Source organism: Nematolebias whitei, chromosome 11 (assembly GCF_014905685.2).
Source record: "Nematolebias whitei isolate Nwh7 chromosome 11, NemWhi1, whole genome shotgun sequence".
In the NCBI taxonomy this organism is placed as follows: Eukaryota; Metazoa; Chordata; class Actinopteri; order Cyprinodontiformes; family Rivulidae; genus Nematolebias; species Nematolebias whitei.
This window is the reverse complement of record NC_056508.1, coordinates 34281039-34303834: the sequence shown is the minus strand read 5'-3', so window position 1 is coordinate 34303834 and position 22796 is coordinate 34281039. Positions and strand designations below refer to the sequence as shown.

At 38.7% G+C, this 22796-nt stretch overlaps 2 protein-coding genes across 2 annotated transcripts; both read left to right on the top strand.

Moving 5' to 3' along the window:
• Positions 1-1703: 1703 nt before the first annotated feature.
• On the top strand, positions 1704-2418 carry sst7 (somatostatin family member 7). Its single transcript, XM_037684248.1, has 2 exons — positions 1704-1808; positions 2085-2418. The coding sequence occupies exons 1-2, from the start codon at positions 1704-1706 to the stop codon at positions 2310-2312; spliced, it is 333 nt and encodes a 110-aa protein (XP_037540176.1). The 3' UTR covers positions 2313-2418.
• A 15036-nt stretch (positions 2419-17454) lies between these two features.
• On the top strand, positions 17455-22306 carry masp2 (MBL associated serine protease 2). The gene is made up of 6 exons (XM_037684499.1): positions 17455-17462; positions 17534-17756; positions 17824-18001; positions 20073-20204; positions 21734-21930; positions 22127-22306. The coding sequence occupies exons 1-6, from the start codon at positions 17455-17457 to the stop codon at positions 22304-22306; spliced, it is 918 nt and encodes a 305-aa protein (XP_037540427.1).
• Positions 22307-22796: the final 490 nt, after the last annotated feature.

Genomic DNA, 22796 nt, shown 5'->3' with positions numbered 1-22796 from the left:
ACACCTAGGGACAATTTAGAGTTACCAATCAGCCTAACATGCATGTTTTTGGTCTGTGGGAAGAAACTGGAGTACCCAGAGAAAACCCACGCATGCACGGAGAGAACATGCAAACTTCACCCAGAAAGGCCCCTGGACCGGGGTTTGAACCAAGGACCTGCTCGCTGAGAGGCAGCAGCTCTACCAGTTGTGCCACCGTGCTGCCCGCAGTTAAACTAGTGAGACAAAATATTATACTTGGTTATTTATTTATTGAGGAAAATGATACAATATTACATATTTTTGAATGGTCAAAGAATGTGAACCTCTAGGATTAGCAGTTAATTTGAAGTTGAAATTAGATGAACAATGAATTGTGAATTATATCAGAGAATTCTAAAGGAAAATGTCAATGTGTCCATGATCTGAATCTCAAGAGAAGGTGGCCATGCAGCAACAATGACTGAACACACAAGTGGTTCTACCAAAGAATGGTTCAAGAAGAATGAAGTTCATGTTTTGTAATGACCAAGTCAAAGTCCTGACTTTAATCCAATCCAGATGTTGTGGAAGGACTTGAAGCAGCAGTTAATGTGAGGAAACCACCAACATCCAGAGTTGAAGCTGTTCTGTACGGAGGGTGGGCTAGAATTCCTCCAAGCCGGTGTGCAGGACTGACCAACAGTTACCAGAAACCTTTAGTTATGGTTATTGCTGCACAGGGAGGGGGAGTCACACCAGATACTGAAAGTAAAGGTTCACATACTTCTGCCACTCACAAATATATAATATTGGATCGTTTTCTTCAATAAATACATGAACGTGTATGCATGTAGGTCACAGGGTTCACAGATCTCCAAGCACCTCTGTAAATCCGTAACAAGAAACTGGTTCTTAAGTCGAGGTGCACTGTATGTGTTGAAGATGCTTCTCCAAATCTTTGGGAGTGTCAGACAGTTCAATTGTAATCTGAAGGTGTCGAAGAGGCACGGGTCGACTCTGTGACAGCAATCAAATGTTGCCTGGAGTCAAGTGTCAATCATCAGAAAACTATGAGGACATGGTTGCTTTTAGGATATTTTTATACTGGTTTCAAATGTGAGCATTTTATTTGATTGATTTTTCTTTATTTGATTACACTTCTTGTCAAATCATCGTTGATTTCACCTTTTTTTTATTTTATTTTTTTTATGGAAAGCATGTGATGCATTTATTTATTTTGTCATACTTACTCATTCACCACTCCAAGTCATAAGCTGGTTGCAGCCCAGTGACGTTGTTCCCTTCTGGTGAATCACACAAACGCCTTATACTTTACCAAAAAGGTTAACTTTTAATATACCTTCGTTTGTTGCGTCCTGACCCCTTCATCCATCCCACCCCCCGCTGCTTCTTCACGCTCACGCTCTCACACCCCTAACGGCATGTACACATACCCCCTCTGTCACACACCCACCACCCTCTACGTCAGTGGCAGACGGTGTGAGGGGGGAAGAGAGGTGTATAAAAGAGTGAGGGACTTCCGAGGTAGAGCAGAAGAAACATCTGTAGTTTGCAGATTTGATGACCACCATCTTCCTGACCACTCTCCTCTGGACCTCTGACTAGTCTGAGCTGCTCAGACACTTTCTCTCTCTCACACACACACACTTAGTCACACACTCGTCTTTGAGAGCCTCCTCTTTACGGCTCCTGTAGCTCTGGTCCTACACTCCTCTCACAGCATGCAGCTCCTGGTGGTCTTAGCAGCTCTCATGGGGGTTCTGATCAGTGTAAGAGCAGCGGCCGTGCTTCCGTTGGAGGATAGGAGCCCCGTCCATTTGACCAGGGTGAGGATATTATCATTTTCCATATCTGTGGAAATGTTTTTTCGTGATTGTGCAGTAAATTTCCACGTTTTAGTGGTGAAAACGTTCTGTCATTTAGTCTTTATAAAAACTATTCAAACTTTTTTTTTTAAAGCTGCTTTTAAGCATGACTTCTGTGTCACTTCTAATAGTTACTTAAAAAAATGTTCAGTGCACCTTTTACTCAATCTGCTCAGTTCTTAATCACGTGAAATAAAAAAGTATATTTATCCCTTTACTTGTTTTGTTTTTTGGCAGGAGCTGAGCAAAGAGCGTAAAGAGCTGATCCTAAAGCTGGTGTCTGGTCTGTTGGACGGAGCTCTGGACTCCAACACGTTGCCAGGTGAAGCGGCCCCTGTCGACCTTGAGGAGCCCCTGGAGTCTCGCCTGGAGGAGAGGGCTGTCTATAACAGGTTATCAATACCGCAGCGTGACCGCAAAGCCCCTTGTAAAAACTTCTTCTGGAAAACCTTCACCTCCTGCTAACAGTGTCCACCCCCTCCAAAAAAAAAAACAACATCCTGGCTCTGCCTGCCTCTGGTCCTCCTCCTTCCCCATCACTTCCCTCAGCTCAACATGAACTGTAGTCGATCTCAGCTGTACATATCATCCACACATGAGCGCCATTGATGGACTTCACTGAGACAGCGTGTACGTTTGAGTATCAACTATTTGTGTATACAATGTATGTATTTATTGTATCAGAGTTTCTTTCAGGGTCGGTAATAAAGCATGGTTGTAATATTTTGACATGGTAACAGCAGTGGCTTGCTTTTACAAATTATTCTATAAAAAGAAAGTCATATTTTTCACCTGCTTCTGTAATAGAAATACAAAGTCAAATTAAATGCAAAAATTGTGGCTGGACTTTTTGTGTGTGTGTGTGTCTTATTTTGAGTTTCAAACTATATATATATATATATGTATATGTATGTGTGTGTATAGTAAATTTTAGTAGGGTAGTAAATTTTTCTTCATCCGGTTTTTACTTTCGGGTCATGGGGGTCACTGGTGCCCATGTCCATCAAGTGATGGGAGACAGGTCTCCAGTCCATCACAGGGACACATAGAGACAAACGAAACAAACAACCATTCACTCTCTCGCTCACACCTAGGGAGTTACCAATCAGCCTAACATGCATGTTTTTGGTCTGTGAGAGGAAACCAGAGAGAGCATGCAAACTCCACCTAGAAAGGGCCTGGCTGGGATTTGATCCAGCGACCTTCTCGCTGAGACGTAACAGCTCTAACTGTGCCACCGTGCTGCCAGATTAAAAATCAGCCAGTCAAATATATTCAAATCTTAAACCTTAAATAAAGTTTTTAACAAAAGTTGCAGTAATTACTTTTCTAAATCAACAGCTTGTTTTCTAGAAGTCAGAACAAACTGAGATTTGTTGCCTTTTCTTTGCAAATAACAAAACGGACTCAAGCTCCTTATGAACAATATGAAAAGCGGCACATCTAATTTAAGTGTCTCTTCTTAATGCTCAGTCACAGGTTGAACGAGACGCTTCAGTGACTTATTACAGGACATTAAACATGTCTGCATAACAGTAATACCTTCCCTCCTTCTAATTCTGTTCGGAAGACACAGTTGCAGCACGAGTAGGGTTTAAAGGAGGAAAAAAGATAGTAATTAGAGCAAGAAAAATAAAATATTTTAATCATCAAAAGACAATGAGACAAATATAAAACTAGAAAAAGGAGGTGTTAACAGAGGCCTCAGATGTGACCCGACAAAGAAACGTTCCTGTTGCATGTGAAGCTAATGAGGTGTGTTCAGTGTGTGACTCAGTCAACGTGCTTTATGATTCTTCAAGGCACAGGTTAGCTACAAGCTGCGTTGTTCCTTATCATCACACTGCACTCCCATGCTCCCCGGGACATGTACGACCCCATGTGTGTTCTTTAGTGGGGGAGAACCACAATCAAACACTGATTTTGAGCCTGAGCTCATCTAGTCCTGCTTGTTGAGTCGGTTCAAATGACCAGCGTTCTCTTTTAGTTGGGAATAAACAATCATGAGGCATGCAGGTAAACTGAAACAGGAATGATGCGTGTTAGTCTGTGCGGCTGAAAAATAAAATAAAATGTTTTGTGACGTTTAACAGCTAGGATATAAAGAAAGAACAATTTGTATCAAAGAGCTGTCGAAAACAGGGAAAAAACCCCCACATTTTATTGAATACTTAAAAAGTAATGTGCATATTTTTTTATCATTTAGCACGAAATAGCTTCAGGTAAATAATTTTAATCAATTCATGCAATTGGGCCAAATTTTCCAATTTAGTTTTATTTACGAGCAATTAAACAGTAAAAATTAAACAATTAGTGCCTCTAAATTGTCAAATAACCAACATTAATGAGACTCAAGACTGTATAAAATCCCTAAACAGTCAGATGAAATACAAAACTCATCTCAGCCTGATTACAGTCTCATCATCGTTCTGTTCAGAAGAATAGCAGCTAATGAGTCGTAATCGTGATGATTGAACACTCGCGCTTCTGAGTAAATAACAGGTTTTGCAATAAAGTTCATGTTTGTGACATGTTTTTTCTCTTTTATTGTTGCGTTGGGGCTTGAGACAGCTCATCGTTGGTCTAACCTAGTTTTTTTTTATACACTCTCCTGCAAATCTCACTTGATGGTAAGTGATGGTGCAGCGAATCTCAAAGCTAAATAATTACATGGCTCTCACATCCACTTGGAACCGTGCTCTTTTAATGATGCTGAGCCGACAAAGGCCTCTGTGGGTTTACTTAATTACAGGTCATCACGAAGCACGTTTATTCATGCACATTTATTTTTTAAGAGAGAAAAAAGAAATTGTGCGGAAAAAAAATGACACATTTACAGATTTCAAAACAAGTAGAATGTAAAATTCTTCATATTATTGTAGAAATGCATTATCAGTAACAGATAAATGTCAAAAGCAGATTTTTTTTTTTTTTTGGTAATTGACACCAAACACCATGGAGTCAAGGCTGTACACAGAAAACAATTTGCAGCCGGCGGTGAAGCTGTCCACTCCTGACTTCCTGTCTGAGCCTAAATGAGCATGCGGAGGTGCAACATCAAAGCTGATGGCTGCAAGCAAAGCATTTTATTGGCTTCCCTTTTGATCTGAATGAGGAGGAGGGAAAGGACTACTCACGTCCTAACTGTGTAATTCAAATTTAAATGTGACTTCATGTGTGCGGGTGTTTAGAAAACACAAAAACCAAGGCACTGACACTCCACCTTAAAGAAAGGAATAAAATTGAAAAAAAAAAAACTTCAGAGTGAGACATCCTTGATTATTTGTGTGGAGAATAAACCTTACGGGCTGCTCAGGAGAAATCGTGACGTCTGAAACGCCCTTACAGTGTTATCTAATGTTGTATTCATTTGTTTAGGGGCGTGGTACAAAAGCAGTTACCATCATGTTTATTTTTGGGAGAAAATATATTTTTAGAAGTATTGTATCTTAATTAAGAAAAATAAAGTCTGAACAACAAATTTAAACAATGCAAGTGAAAGCATTCCTTATTTACTGGAACTATATGAATGTTCAAGTGATCATGTTGTGTCCACCTAATGTCCAGCAGAACCTACCATTCTTTTTCTTCTTCTCCTCCTTCTTGTTCTTCTTGTTCTTTTTTCTTTTAGGGTGTGTAAGAGGCAAAATGACTGTTATGTGTTGTGTTGTTGATGGTGGCACAGGTGTTCAGATTTGTCCGACCCTGCAGGTAATTGCATGAGGGGTGTGGCCACATATTACTTAGTTGATCCAGAAGGTAATTGCAGCAGGTGCTGGGTTAGTAGAGTTTCTTGAAAATGTTTCCGTTGACCGTCACTGGAGGATTGTCAGTTTAGAAACGTCACTTTTGATCCAATATCTTTTTCCGTCAAACTGACCAACATGTAAATTAATGCAAGCGCTGTTTTCTGGATGGCAAAAGTAATTGTGTTACTTTTAATAAATATGCAAAATACAAGGTGGACTCAGCATGGATTAATGGAGACGCATCACAGAGCAAACTCTACTCAGCCGGCAGCGACTTTTTTGTGGATCAAAGTCGCTACAGGTGGAAAATACACCACACTCACACCTTTCATTCAGTTTTGAAAAATTTGCACATTGCTACTGGATCACAATCATGTTCTTTAATCAAAAACGTAGCAAGTAATGATAATCATGTGTTGCCAATAACTATTTGGTCAAAACTAAATGAATAAATCTCATATAGAACATTATTAAATTGTGTGTAGGATTCTGGACAAGCCTCCAGTTTCTGAAATTGCCAACACTTTAGCCACAACAGGCAGAGATTTTATTGAAGAGTCGACATTTAGTCTTTTTGTGTTTCTAAACAAATTATTCCTTTATTCAAAAATGCAAAAAATATATTTATAAAGAAATTCACGATTGTACATTGGTTAAATTGCAAAATAAAATAATTTGGTACCATGCTGCACTTACATGTAAAAATAAATTTAGATCCTACCTACTAAAACACAGCTGTGCCATTTCCCATGAGAGCCGAGAGATTAGTGGATTTAACAGGTGTGTCAGAACTCATTTTCATCCTCCCTGGTGTACATTTAGAAACAGTTAGCATCAAATCGTCCCCTAACCGGGCCTCCGGCAGACAAGACAGGTCAAATTAACACCCGCTTCTCGGCTGAATGCGTCTGAGGACAGGTGTGAACAGGTACGTTGTTTGGCAATGCCCTCACTAAAAGGAATCCTGTGACCTGCCCTGCATACATTAAACTCTATAAGTTTGATTATGGTAGTATAAAAGTATTCACATGAACGGAAGCTCAATTTGATGGACGTTGAGCTATAATTTGGTGTGGTAGTAGCAGAGAGTCATCCTCATCATAGACTCAAAGAGCAAATCGATTGCATAAAATATTCATTTGATAGTTGGCATAAAAAGTGGTGAGTATGTATTCCTTTTAGGATTGCGCTCTGGAGCTTATTGGAATAATTTGGGGACATAACCAAATAAATTTTACATAGCACATGATACAAAAATGTAAATGTTTTGTCTGAAAACTGAGATGAAGGTTCTGTGCAGCTCATAGATGTTAAAGTCTTTCCGGATGTCTTGCCTGCAGCAACTTTAATCACCTCTGCCAGCCAAGCTGATTAGTTTTGTTCTGGTTTTTGATTAGGTTTAACTTGTGACCTGAGCTCCGAATAAATGCAGTCTGGTTGACCTGCATTTCAAAGTTAAATATACAAATAAATTATGATTTAAAAAACAGTTCTATGGAAGCAGTCATGCCCAGTGTAAAAACTATAGTCCTAGTCTTTGCTGCAAGTTTGAACAATAATGTTCGGAGATCATTACATCTTTAAAGGAAATGTCTTTTCAGTAAGACGCAGAAGAATTGTAATTTCACATATTTCCGCTGTTGATCAGACACTACTTTCAATTTCTGAAGATGTAAATACATATTTGTATTATTAAATAAAGTGACAAATCTTTATGATAAAACAAATTATGCTTTTCAAAAGCATCATAAAGATCCACATTGTTGGGAAAAACGCGGTGTTTTCAGAGAGAAGCTGAGCCAAAATTTCAACACACACACACACACACACACTCAAGTGTCTCTGATGCATTTCTCTCAGAGAGTTTCCCTGTTTGGGAGCGCCGGTGGAAACGAAGAGATTGTTTTCCCCCAGCAGGGCCTAATGATGCCTGATGGCTTATTCAGCCGCTGAGTGCCAGCGCTAAAAGCTGATCATTACAGAGCTCTCTCCTCTTTTGGTGCGAAAGCCGTGGATCTGAAAATGAGCTGTCACAAGCTGGAGGAAGCAATGCAGGACGCTGGGTATTGTAGTGACCCTGTTACTGATGGATTCCATCACTTTGGAAAGCTGGGAGGGCCTGTGACTTGGATGTAAGCACATAGTTTGAAAGTGTTGGCAATGTATTTAAAATGCACTAAATCTAAACACTGGTTTGTGACTGTTGGACCACAAAACCATTATCTTTCTTGTTATCAAAGACACAGTATTATGTTTTTTTGTGTTGTTCACCCAAGGCTGTACTCGGAGAGATCAGTAAAGACCACAGAAAACCTTAGACGTGTAACAGAGTGAATATCCCGATGCATGCTCAATAATCCATTTAGAAAAAGCTAAAAGTAAAAAAATAACAGAGTGAACTTTTACACATACACACACAAAACTGTATTTCTGGGTATCTGTATTCTGCCCAATAAGTGTACATCTGAACCCTAAAAAACAAAAACAAAATAGAAATAGTTCCATATTGGCTTAAAACAAAAGTTAGTGAGGTGCATAGAATCATTAAAATTGTTTGGATGGTTGAAATCCCTAACACCATCGCATTTAACAGGATACCCAGAGAATAACGGACTGAGAGAACAGACTCCAAGACTCGTATTAATTAAAGTGCTTTATTTATAGTGAATGAAATATGAAGCTATATACACACACACACACAAACAGGGCACCTGGGAAACAAGGAGAGGAATCAAGATGATGGAGATCAAAGAATGGTTAAGTAGCGGTAGTTTATGTCTTACAGGTAGCTGAAGGAGTAGAAGCATCGAGAGAAGAGCAGATGGTTCCAATGGGTCCAGTCCACGGTTGGACAGCGCAGAAGGTGAGTGGTGGTGAGTGGTTGGAAGGTGGTGGAACAGCTGAGGTAAATCACAAAGAGGTCTCAAGGATTCACAGGAGAGTCCAGAACAGATGAATCTCAGAAAGCAGATACTGAAACACCAAGAGAACACAAGGTAAGTACTTTCTTGTTTCTTGTAAAACGCAAGGAGGGTGATAACACAAATACCAGTAGGCATGTAATGCTCCAGCAGGGAAGAGAGCTTCTCTGCAGCCTTTTATGCTCCTGGAGCTCGTCAAGGGAATGATCCACAGCTGTAGCTTGTTGGCACCATCTTGGAAATCAAAAAGCTGCAGAATAAAACGGAAACCCCTACAAACACAAGCAACTAAAATGATTTTTTTTTCTTCTGCAGAGTGGTTGGACTCACAATTCAGATAGTATCCCACTGGGCTGCAACTACATGGTGACTCAAACTTGACTTAATATTTCTAGAAAATACACACATTCTCAGCTGCAGCCTCACTAAGTTCCAGGTTTGCAACACCTTTGAAATGAAGATAGGCAGATTTGAGTTGTTTTTGTAATAGTAGTTATTTATATTTAGCGCGTCTGTCTTTTCAACATGAACATGCTTTCTGTCAGAGAAGAGATCCTGTGCAGGAGTCTAAAAACAGCTGTTGAAATGACGAGACCAAAGTCGTTCGAGACGCCAGTGACAACTGTAACTATACAGAGAGGAAAAATAGACTTAAGTCAACTTTAAGTCAACTACCAACTTGGGCTTTCCAACGTTTCCATTTTGCAACGTTGCACTTTTAAACACCCTCTAATGTACAAATGTACAGAAGTACGATGACCAACCTGGAGTTTGACGATTTGCATTAAAAAAACACCGACATTATGAAGAAACCGTTACTTTGATTCACGAGTCCCTTTCAGAACATGCTCTGATCTCACGGCTGAGTTTTCAGTTTGCATTGTAGTTAAAGTTCAACAGTTGAACTCTGGCACAAAGAAAGCTTGCTGAGAAATGATCTGAACTGAACTTTAAGGCTTGGAGGGAACTTTTGTTGGATGACATAAGTCAGACTTAGAGACAAGTGGTGCTGCCATCAGTGCTAGGCTCTAAAACCCTAAAAAGATGCTAATATTTCAATTATCATCGCCACTGTTTATTTCACTCACATGGTGGTGGCTTCATCATAATGTAGTAAAGCTTCTCTGTGTCAGGGACAGGGAAACCTGTCAGAATGGGACAAAATATATATTAATGCAACTTGACAACTCTGAAAGGCTCTGTCAGAGTGAAATCAAAACATGTTGTAGTTATACAGACACATTAAATAAGTTGTTTAGAAGTTGGTTGGATGTAATACAGTAGGTTATGTTTGGAGGAAAAAGGCCATAGGAAAACTTCTGTATTACTGAGAAGAGACCAGTATCATTGGAAATATCTCTGGTACAGCCCATGTTGAACAACTGGGAGATAAAGTTAGAGAGACCAGACTGAGATGGTTTTGGACGTGTCCAGAGGAGGGACAGTGGGTATACTGGTAGAAGGATGTTAGAAATGCAGCAGCCAGGAAAAAGACAAAGAGGAAATATATGGATGCAGTTAGAGAGGACATGGAGGTAGTTGGAGCGAGGACAGAGGATGCAGAGGACAGAGTGAGGTGGAGGAGGATGAATCGCTGTGGTGACCCCTGAAGAGGGAAAATACGAAGTAGTAGGAGAAAAAGAAGTAAGCGAACAAGGAGAAGTAGTAGAAGAAGAAGAAGAAAAAAAACAGTATCATTGGAAGACTTGATCTAAAGCCCTAAAAACCATTAAATTGTGTGAACAGTGTTTAAATTCAGAAGGGTCCAGTATTCTGCAGATGTCTAATGACAAGGGTGAAATCCCCTTGATTAGCTATCACAACTGTCTTCGTTTGGCTCAGGCTTTGCAGCTGTAACAGATTTGTTGCCACAGCAGCAGATAAGGATCTCAAGTAATGTTATTTTCTCCCTTTATGTGTTGCAGCTTTTGACTATTTTCAGGACAATTGGGTCCTTGTGGGATAGCAATACACCTGATTGCAGTTGCTCCAACAACATGAAACCCTGTTATGTCAAATGGTTATGCCCTGATACAGAGAGGGAGATAAAAGGGGGTATGTGGAGCTTTGAGGAGTTAAATGTCACTGCAGCATTACAGGTGACAGTGATGGTGTTTGGTTATTAATGACATGTGAAGTCCCAGGTGCTACTTATGAGACAATCGCACCATTACTCCCATTGGAAATCTATGCGTAATGTTCAGGCTTGCTGTCATTTTTCTCAAGATCATCAGACCTTAAAATGTTTAATCAATTATACAAGAAATAGCCCCCATTAATATCATTAGTTAAGTTCTTGACAAATGACCTGTTGGCACCATGATTTAATTTTTTATTGTGACAGAGATGATTAAATGTCCATGATGCATATAAATTAGCTTAATATTCACTGCTCATCACTTGTTGATTCACTAAAAAAATCAATCTTTTCTGAACAGCGCAATTTGTAAGGAACATGCTTTTTTTGACTAAATTAATAATCCTGTCTTGTAATTTAACAAAATTGGTAAAAGAAACAGAAGACCTGTTGGAAATATACTGAAGGTAAAATAAAATATATAACATAGCGGTGGTGAGGTCACATAATGAAGGAAATAATTCACAGGCGAGGGCTGCACCTGTGTGCCATTTCTCATCATTGTTGTTTCACCCCAGCGTCACTGACTGCTTTACTGCCTTATGGCAGTTCACCGCATTACTAAAGCTGGAGCCTGTTTGAATTAGCAAGGAAATGACCATATTTGTTATCTGCAAAAAAGAGCCACGGCAGGCCAAATTGAGAGAGTAATGGGCCTGACGTCAGGAATGAATTCCGGCACAAAAAGCTCAACAGCAATTCATCAGGAGATGCTGGTGTAGATTAGCATCTTTGGATGGTGAGATTCATGGTAAAAAAAAAAAAGAATCATGCATGAAACGTGGCTTCAACCGTTGGGATATTTAGCAGCAAACATGCAAACGCTGCCTACCCATTTAATTTTAGAATTTGTTTCAACAAAATTCATCATTTATTTCAATACATTAGTTTTCTTTTTTTTTTCTTTTTTACTTTATCAATTCTGAAATACTGGAACAACATATTGATGTAGGAGTTCTAGGTCCACCAGCCATTCTGTCACTCATCAGCTGCAGCCAATCCTAATCAGCCACCACTCTACACCTGTTCCTGGTTTGGAGGACTACTCTGCCTGGGTATAAGAACCTCTGCCAGACATGCCAGTGCCAGGACATTATCATGCTTATGGTAAAATGTGTGACCAGCCACTAAATCTGTTTGAAGCATTTTGTATCTGAAGACCTTGTGTTTGATCTCCGGCAGAGATAATATGGTCTACCTCAGACGACCTGCTCCTCTCTCTCAACCAACACTCACCTCCTTCACTGCTCGGATCAGCTGGAACCCTGGGACTCCTTGGACCTCTTCTCTCTGGACCAGGCTACAAGAAACATTGAACCTGCAAAATTAAAACATTTATTCTTTTGGAACTTTTGACTCTGTTCTTCTCAGTCTGCCATTTGGGGTCATATATTATCTAAAAATATGACGATGGTTCTGCAGACCTGCTAGTTTTGATCGAAGCCACAGTAACTTAAAATATAAAGTTTATAGGAAAATACACCTTAAAAGAATGTAATGGACTTTATTGAAATATACAAAGGTCATCAACATGAACATCACCAATGATCAGAGCACTTGATGTAATTTATAGATCCATGAAAACTGCACTAAATGAAATTAGCATTTTGTGAAGGGAAGCATAGCACTCAATGTGTATGCCAAAGTTAAAAAAGATTTTTCGTAACCTTTTAGCACTTGGAGTATGTGATGGGGATGACTTTCAGCTACTACCACCCCAAACCTTCGAACCAGAACTTTACCATACCATTTTATTTATAGAGCACTTAAAACCGCTACAAGGCCAACCAAAGTGCTTGTAATTTAACAAACATATTTTATTTCAATACATTAGTTTTCATTTTTTTTATTTACTTTATCAATTCTTTAATACTTTAATGTGAGGTAACGGTGCTAACCACTAAGCCACCATGCTGCCCAAAGACAGCAACACAGGAATTAAGGAATCATCTTCTGATATACGTGGGTCTCCTTTAAGCTTTTTATTTACAGTTGATATTACATATAGCTCATCTTCTCCTAAATTTATATTTATAAAAAAACATTATACAGACAACCGCCTGGGACTGTGCAACCTGATGTTGAGGACATTGTTTTTAGAATTGTTTAACTTTTTCAGGGTACTTAGATTTCAAGTTTTATTTTGAAGTTTAAATAAAACTATATGTTTTTTGTTTTTTTTTTACTTTTAAATGCTCAAAAACATTGTTTCTTTTTTCTGTTTTTGATGTTCTACTAATTCTAAAAAACTAGGTAAAATTAAAAATGTACGCCAAGTGAACGTTTGAGGTTCAAGACAATAAAAGTGTCAGGCCAAGAGGGGCACTTCTCTGGGTGGGGTTGGATTTTGGGGGTCTGATGCAAGTAGAAGAAGGATTATTTAAAAAAAAAAAAAAGTGTGGGGGGCATATTTTAAAAAAAGGATAAAGCAATCAAGTAAATTATTGTCAAATCTTTTATATAACATTATTTTTTATTACTGTTATTACAGGCCATTTCAAAATATTTCAAAAGAAAGTTCTTGGTGGAGAAAACCTCCATTAAAAGTTATATCCTTTTATGAGAAATTGCTGTGAGGCATTTCCATGTGCACTTTCACTTGATCTTATTGACTGTACTTTATTGTGCTCACACTCAATAAGCAGAAACAATAGCACTGATAATGGCAACATTTAAGTGAACTTGCTGCTTTAGACAGAACAAAGGAAAATGTAAATGCATATGGATGACATTCAATTCAAGTCTATTTCCTCAGCTGCAGAACATTTGGCTGCAGGGCTCGAGCTAAGGTAATTGTTTGGGTTGTAAAAATAGAACAAAACTCTAGCAGCGAGAATCAATGACACAAATGTTTTTGAAAGCATGATTTGACATAAGTAATTGTTATTTTTTTGTGGAATTAAACTCTGGTAAATCATCTATTTAACAGTGGAAGATATTTAGTTTGTTCTGTCTTGCTGCAAGACTTTTTCTGGGGCAGCTTGGATTACCATGAAGGCTTGGACACCATTGGATGAGGAAATAACACTGGACTAGATGTGTATTGCTTACTGTCTTTCATATAAGCTGACACTTTTCAACTTATTCAAGTCCTTAATTACAATTTACAGCTGCTGGGTGATTACAACTGCAAAGCTTGGGAAAGGAAAAAGATAAAAGATGACAGAGAGATGTGAAAGTGAGGGTAAATTTACTAGCAAAGAGTGATATAAATTATTAAGAGATGCCCTGAGAACTAGTATATTACAAGAAAACTGTGGTAACAGCCTAAAGGTCACAGAGGGACCAGTAGAGAGATGCAAATGATCCATAATCAGATAGAAAAAGGAACAGAAAGTTTCCTTTTTCATGCTTCTGATATAAAATTTGTTCTCACGTCACAATCTCCACCTTTTGTTGACTCTCAGATGCTAACAGTCTGTACTCGTCAGTTTCAACTGCTCTCACTAGACTATTCCTTATTTAATGACTGGCTTCCTATAAGGAAGCACTTCATTACTGCAGGCCCAACAAGCAGGCGGGGCAGGACTGGGAGCAGAGTCTCTGTGTGCACAGGGACGTTTAAGATTTGATCATGCCGAAATCAAAACAGCCTGAGCTTCACGTCTCTTGGTATATTCAGCACACGCTCATTTGTGTGTTTTTTTGGTAAATCATCCAAGATGAATGCACGAGCATGATGCTGAATTCAGTCTGTCTTTGTCAATTGGACATTTTTCATGACGCACATGTGCAATACGAGATCTAATCCTAACTCATAACTCATGGACACGTAACCCCAGAGGAACGGTTTTAGTCCTTAATCCTGAGCAAACAGAGAAAAAAAAAACTAACACCATCATTAACCCGTTCACATTTTTCTGTGGAGGTTATATTGATGTGTCATGAATGCTACTTAAGCAACCCCTCCACCTTTAAAAAAAGGAAAAAGCTCTTTTTTTTTTTTTTTTACAATCAAAATGCAAGAATCGAACTATTTGCCATCATTTTATTTTGCATCCTAAAACTTTAAGGGTTTTGCTTTGAGGAATTAAGTTGTTTAATTTAAGTCACAGACATACTGTATGTTGATGTGACATCATCATTGGGTAAAGAAGTGAAAATAATCAGTGCACTTCATATTGGTACTCATTTTGCTCTGTGTTACATGTAACACTTCAAATTAAAACCAACTTTGTTTCAGTGATTCAAAGATGTGCAAACAAATGAACAGAAAACAAAAATAAACACTAGCATGTGCATTTTCTTTTTCCACAGGGGAAAAAAAAAAGAATAATTGTGATTCCTAATAAGCACAATAATTTAATACCTCTTTAAAAAACTTTCAGTTGATGCAAAACAACAAGTATTCTAACAGGAACTATCAAAAGATGCTAAATACAATTTGACTTTTTTTTTTCTCATACTATATTTGCATTCATCAGTGATCAAGCTACGCTGGGTCTTCAAGCCTTCAGGAGTTGCACTACTTCACCAGAGCTCCTAAGGTCCAGAATCAATTTGTGCTTCTCAGAGTTTCTTTGGATCCCAGGTTCATCTCCAGTAAAAGCAGCTCCAGGTCTGGATTTGGGAGGCAGACACCTTCTCTAAGCTGATACTTTTTGATGACGCTCATGTTTCTTGCACATGTGACCTTAAACCATCACTTAGTGATGCTGCTGTCGGTCCAGGCTGCACTCAACATCCGGCTTTTCCCCACTGTTTCACATCATCACACAAGTATCATTAATCTGTAACACTGGCTGCAGGTATCAGTTTTACCTTTTCATTTTTAATAAACACTCTTTTTTTTTTTTCACTGTGCCCTCTCCCACCCAAGTGAAGCCCTGAATTCTTGAGGAAAATATATCCACAATCATAAAATAAGATTATGACCCAGTCAGGTAAAGTCTCCAGGATGATTTCTGGTATAACTTGCTGCTATAACAAAAATGCACTATTGAACAAATAGCTTTTTAGATCGCAGTACATTACACCCATGTGTATTATGTTTCAATAAAAGACTTTTCAGATCCAAATAAATGTTAAAATTATTTAATATTATCTGCATATTTGAAAAACGGAATAAATATGGCATTAGAGTATTAGCACTACAGTGGGTATCCAGTTATTTGAATAATAGGAGACAGTTTGTACAAGTAAACGATGTAAGGATCTGAATTTTGTGTTAATGGATTTGGAGTCCCTCAAGGCTCTGTGTTGGGACCACAGTTGTTTAATTTGTATGTGAATGATCTGGTTGATGTGTCAGGGCTTTTGAAGTGTGTTTTACTTGCAGATGATACCACATTTTATTGTTCGGGTGAAGATGGACGAATGGACGGATGGATGCAAGTTGCAGACGATAGGCCCGAACCAGTCAAAAAGCCAGTCAATACAACAAACAAGCAGCTCATTATGAAAGATTGACTACTTTGCAACTTCTATTTACCACATCTGTGACATTTCAGTTCCAAACACCGCAATGACATTTACAATGCGGTCATAAAATGAGCAAAGGCAAACTCAAAACCATAAACAGAATAAGAACAGGTATTTATTTTACCCAAGTGCTAAATGTTATCTAGTCTGGGTCTAGATGATGCATAGAACATTAATGCCTCAATAATTATCTTTTAACAGCAAAGTTTGAGTTTGAGGGTGTCATTTCTATTGATGCATCATACTGGGCCATAAAAGGCTGAAAACTCTAAATGACGTCCACACAGAACATCTGCTGTATGTCTGGACAACACTGTCTCAACATCCCACCAGCTCACAATGAGGGCAAATCAAAGGTTATGGCTGAGAAGGAGTACCATCAAAAAGGTCCTTTGATAATGGAAATTAACATTCATATTCATGCGGATAATTATTGTAATTCACGTCAAATACCAGCCATTAGTGCTGCAGGAAAAAAACGGGGGTTTGGTTATTATAAACTACTTATCATACAACTGTTGCTGGCTGAAAGGCTCTGGTTGCTTCTGACTAACATCAATATCGGTGTTTCAATAAAGCCGAGGGCACAAACACTGTTATTTTGTTTATAATAGCTTTAACTCTAAAGTCTGATTCCTAAAGCCTTTAACAAAGTGAAAATGAAGATTTATAAAGAAAAGAACAAAAAATAAAAACGTTGCCATCTGATTTAATTTACTGCTGTTGATGGGCAACTGTTTTTATTCTTTATAGTATTTAGAAGCACATAAAATGTCTTGGATGGAAACTGTTGTGACTGCAGTATATTTATTTTTCTGAGCTCTTATTTAGCAGCCTCACAGCTCTGCGATAACAGGAGCACGGTGTAACATAATTAGTTATTGGCCTGCGTCTAGTCTCATCAACATCACTGTCTAAACAAGATCCACAATGCACCAGAGTCTGCTAAAGATGATGGATGGTTTGCAATTTATTAATATATATAAGTTGTAACGCTGACAGCTTTCAAAAACTGATATATTGAACTAACACTTGTAACAAAAATGTGCGCTTTATGATTTAATCATAGTACGAGTACCTGATTTCTCTTTGAATAATTAAAATGTCTTTAACTTCCACTTTAAATACTGAAATGAGGAAGCCAATATATAAAGGAAAAGGAACGAACGAGCTTTAAAAGTGAGCATAAACTGCTCAGACATCCATCAGTTTGATTGATTTCTGTGACTGAAGAAGGTGGGGGTTGATGACACACTGATCATGTGCCTGTCTCCCTTTGTTTACCTAAATGTCAGCCTGCTGAGACAGTTGAGGTCGTTTACCTCCTATTAGTCCGAGGGAACAGTTTCAAACCAAGCAGTCTAAAATCTGAAGAAATCATGACCAGGTGAGTGCCTGTTGTTTAATAGTGCTAAATAATCCTCAAAACTGCATTGATAGCAACTAATTTCCCCCCAGTGCATTCTGGGTGTTTGTCCTATTTTCCCTCTTTGGTGTGTCACTGAGTGTGGAGATGACAGGGTTATACGGGAACTTCACCTCCCCTGAATTTCCCCAGGCGTACCCTGACAACCAGCACATCGTGTGGAACATAACCGTTGCACATGGTCACCGGATCAAACTCTACTTCACTCACTTCAGCATGGAGCTCTCCGACAAGTGTGAATATGACTACCTCCAGGTACACAGCGAAAACAGTATCTGTCTGCACGGGACGTTGCGCTCACTAAAAGAACTTGTCAAACCAGGTTCTGGCAGAAGGAAACGAAACTTTGCGCTTCTGTGGCGAGGAAGAAAAGAAGTCTGAAAGCACCCCCAGAAGCACCATCATCATGTCAGCCAGGAACTTCATGTCAGTGGTCTTTAGGAGCGACTATTCTAACGAGGGCCGATTCACCGGCTTCCAAGCTTTTTACACTTCAGAAGGTGACGCAGAATAGGAACATTCTTTGCCAGAAGGCATACATTATTTTTGGCAGCTATAATTAAACTGAAGGTGACAAAAACACAATAATAATAGGATTATTCCATCACAAGTACACGAGTGTTTTAAAGGATTAGAGTTTCAGTCTTGTTAGCAAAAGATTGAAGGTTCTTTAAAAAGTTTTAGTAATTAAAGCCTAGTATTCTTTATGGACTCCCTATGGAGTTTATGAACAGAAAATAGAGAATACAGTAGTCCCTTGTTTATCACGGGTGGTTACATTCTCAGCTCCACTGCGATAAGTGAAAAACCGCGAAGTAGGAATAGTACTACAAGTACTAAGTAGTAGTTTGTTTTAAACCCTTCCCACACTCTTGCAATATTCTAAACAATGTTTCTAAACTCTAAACGCTATAAAAAAGCACAGCATGTCATGATCTCCGCACTATCTGCCACCTGCCAGTGCTCTCGGCCACGCCCACTTCTTCGCTGCAGAGCGGAAATCATGACATGCTGCAGGAGAGAGCTTCTCCCTGCACCTGTGAGCTGCACACAGGTAGCAGGCGCTAAATAATTTCAAATAAATTATATATATACAAAAATAAAAATCCATGCCGATGGTGTGGCTCATCCATCAATCAGCCAATTGTGTGTCATGTCCAGTCTTACGCTGAAAAACTGTGAAAGTCGAACCGTGAAGTAGCGAGGGACTACTGTACTGAAATGTATGTAAATAAAAATAGCTTTTGTTATCAGACTTGTCAGATCATATAGGATCTCATGTGGGCAGGGTGGAGGTTGACTTTCCCTTCTTAAGGGCCATTGTGACTGATTCGTTTGTGTATTTTGTGAGGATCTTTTTTTTTTTAATGAAATTGTAACCGTTCATTACAGAGATAGAGAGCATTGTGTGCATTGCAATGATCTCAAAGAACCCATAGGGTTTTTAACTTTAAACCAGGGGTGTCCAATTCTAGTTCTTGAGGGCCAACCATTCTGCATGTTTTACATGTTTCTCTGCTCCCTGATTTGAATCAGCTGGTGATTAATAGGCTTCTGCAAGGCAATTCAACTATGAATCAGGTGTGTTAGAGCATCACATGCATGAATACGTAACTTGCACTTGCATGCTGTCTGGCAATTTTTACTACAGTCCAAAAACAAGCATGTTAGATTACCTGGCAAATCTAAAGTGGTTCTATAGGTGAATGTGTGTGTGTCTTTGTGGCGCTGTGATGGATTAGTGACCGCTCTAAGGGGTACCCCACCTCTAGGCACCAGCTGATAGATGGAAATGCTGATGATTAAACTGAAAAAAAAGGTTCTTCAGTTATTCCAATGAAGTTAAATCAGGTCTTCTGGACAGTTTCTTTTTACTGAAATGTTTCGTCTTTCATCCACAAGACTTCATCAGTCCGAGGAGCCACAACAAACTCAGTCTCATAAGCAGCACACTCTAGTGGACCAACCAGTTTGATGGTGATAAGATGGTTTCTGGAGTCCGCCCTCTCCTCCGTTGACTCCTCTGAGGCAGCCATGGCCAAAGTGGTTCAAAACATCAAAGTTCATGCTCAATAATCCAGGTAAAAAAATCCAACAAGTTAAGTCAGGTCCTTTGGACGAAAACGTTTCAACAAAAAGAAACCGTCCAGAGGACCTGACTTAACTTTGTTGGATATTTCACCTGGATTTTTGAGCATGAGCTTTGATGTTTTCTCCAGTTATTGTTTTTACACAGTTAATATATTTCTTTTCTGATCTGGAGTCTTGCTTTAACCAAGTGTTACAATCATTTGTTCAGCTGCTGGTATAAACTGAGGTGATGTTTAAGGTCCATCCAATTTTTTTATTTTATTTTAGGAGCTGGAATCTAGTCAAATATTAGAATTTACAATATGTTTCATTTGGAAAACAAACAAAACAAAACAATAATTTAAGCTTTTCAGGATATTCACAGTTCATGTAACAAGACAGATAAACCAATCGCCAAAGACAACACAATATTCTATATTTCAATTATTGTGGATGGACAAATGTATACATTCAACAGTGTTTTGTGTCCGTCTTTCACAGACATCAATGAGTGTCTGTCAAAAGTGGATGGAGAGGGAGTGTGTGACCATTTTTGCCACAACTACATCGGGGGCTATTATTGCACATGCAAGCAAGGATACTTTCTCCATGACAACAAAAAATCCTGCACAGGTAAGAGCATAAACAAGCTGAAGCTCAAGAGGCATGTTCCTCTGTGAGCAATCAAAGGAAGTCTGAAAGCTGCACGACCAAGTGTGGCGTTTGGAGCTTAGTTAGCAGCATCTGACTGTAATGATCTGTGCGTTTCTAAGGCTAAATGTCCTGCTGGGCATCTCAAAGGCAAATACATGTGATTAATACATGTCTACATGTCTACATACCTACATGTCTCTGCGTGAGTGCAGCTACGGAGTGCACTCTCAGGACATTATTACCTGCAGTGTTCCCTCAATGAGGACTGAACTAGGCAAAAGGGCCTTCTCCTATTCCGCTCCTGTTTCCTGGAATTTCTTACAAAAAGATTTGAAGCTCTCGACCTTGACCTCTCTAAGTGTCTTTAAGAATCTGTTGGACACCTGGCAGGGTCCAATGCTGACATGTTCCTGTTTTTAGTTTTCTACATTTGTCTTGGAATCTAGCTGTTTTTTGTTTTGTTACCTTTTCCTTTTAGCCATCCCATTTGTTAAAAAAAAAAAAAAAAACTGTATTATGCTTTTTTATAACTGTTTATTGTTGTTGCTGTTGTCCATTGTTGTCATTTTTCTTTGTTGAAATCAGGTCTCTCTTGTAAATGAGTCCTCGAGGCTCAATGGGATTTACCTGTATAAATAAAGGTTGATTGAAATACTAGTAAGTTTTAGTATTGTTCAACTGCCTGTTTGGTACATTTTGCCAAAATAAATTGAAATGTATTGACTCTTAAAACAACGGCCATAACGATATAATGACAGTTTGCTCCTATGGTGTTTTAAAATATTTATTTAGACAAGTAAAATGCAAACAGTTGTTCATTTCCGATTTCGTGAGAAAGTTATACACGTATATTTCATGAAAAGTTATTTCTAGAAGCTCTAATAACTTTCTAGCACTGCAGAACAAGTCCTCAAAAGCAATTTTCTGACATTTCACATGGGTCATGCTGTTGATAATATTAGTTCTTACTAGCCTTGAAGTTGTTGAGCTCTTCCAGCTGGTGTTTGGCAAGGTTAATCACTGTCGATTCCTGAGGGGAAAACAACCTCAGAATGGCTGTAAAAATTAATACCTGTGTGCAGCGCTAATAACACACCAACACAAGGTAATTAATCACAATTACCAGCTGATGCACCTTAAATTATTATACTTTGCCTGAGGAAAAAGGATGGCACAACAAATCATGCAATGAATAGACAAAAATGATTATCTGCCCACAGATTGTACTAATTATATAAATTACAGCAACTCTGCCTCTTTGCAATGCTCATCTGTTTTTGCTCGTAACATCTGCACACTTGCCATCTAGAGCAATAATGCAAATATAAATGAATCCAGTCTTTTATGATGTTGGGGAAAGTTTGTTCTTTTGATTAAAAAATATAACCCAATTTCTGCAATTCCTGCAAATCTTAGGATTGCGTCGTCTAAAGTTTAAACAAATATTGGCCCCAAAAGGAACGCAGTTCGTGTATGGCTTTATTTAGAAGCTTACTTCTTCTTTGCAGTGCCGTGCCAAAATCAGGTGTTAACGTCGGCATCTGGAGTTCTGACCAGTCCAGGCTACCCGAACCCGTACCCACCCATGAGCCAGTGTGACCACACCATCAGTCTGTCAGAGGGCTCCAGGATTATCCTGGACTTCCTGGAACCCTTTGACATAGAGGGACACCCAGATGCCCCCTGTCCATATGATATGTTGAAGGTCAGTTCTGTGTGTCTCACACAGGATGTTGAATAAGTAATATATTCGTCCCCATGCCTGCAGAGATGGTCTGTCTCTGGCTTCCACCTCCCGGGTGATTTACTATATCATCATGCGGTTTCTTGCATAGGTTCTTGTCAGTCAGTTGAGCAGGTAATAAATCAACTTTTAGTGTGTTTGTGTCTTTCTTTGTAAGATTTCAACTGCCGGACAAGAATATGGACCGTTCTGCGGCTCCACGCCACCAGGGCGCATTGACACAGGAAGTTACCAAGTGGATGTTGCGTTCAGATCTGACTCCAGTGGAAAAAACAAAGGATGGAAGATCAAGTACTCAAACACCAAAGATGAGTCCCTCACTTTAATTCAAGACTGACAACTAGAATGCTGCTGAAATTATTTCAATCTTTTGTTCAAGTAAGATTATTATTTTTTTGTGTGATGTAGTTTAAATTAATTATTGCAACTGTTTTTGTATTTTGCTTTATTTTCCTTTGTACAAATAAAATTATTTTAACTGTGCAAATGGTCAAAGTAATGCTAACTTTTTAATTGTGGATATAAAATGGAAGTGAAGTGCAAAACGTCGCATACAATCATTCTTCAAAATACAGAAGTCAAACAGTTTTGTTTTAGATGAAGAGATTATTTAACTCATAATCAATTCAAATCCAAAAAGTCAATTCTATAAAATATTTTAAAAGTTGATGTGATCAAAGAAGCAATAATTGACTATTAAAACTTAATGAATTATGCTGCTCAGTTCTTTGATCAAAACAAGGTTCTTCAGTCTGAACAAACTGTCCCCCACTTCACACTTTTTGATCCCTCACTAATATTTCACCTGCATATTCCATAAAAAAAAC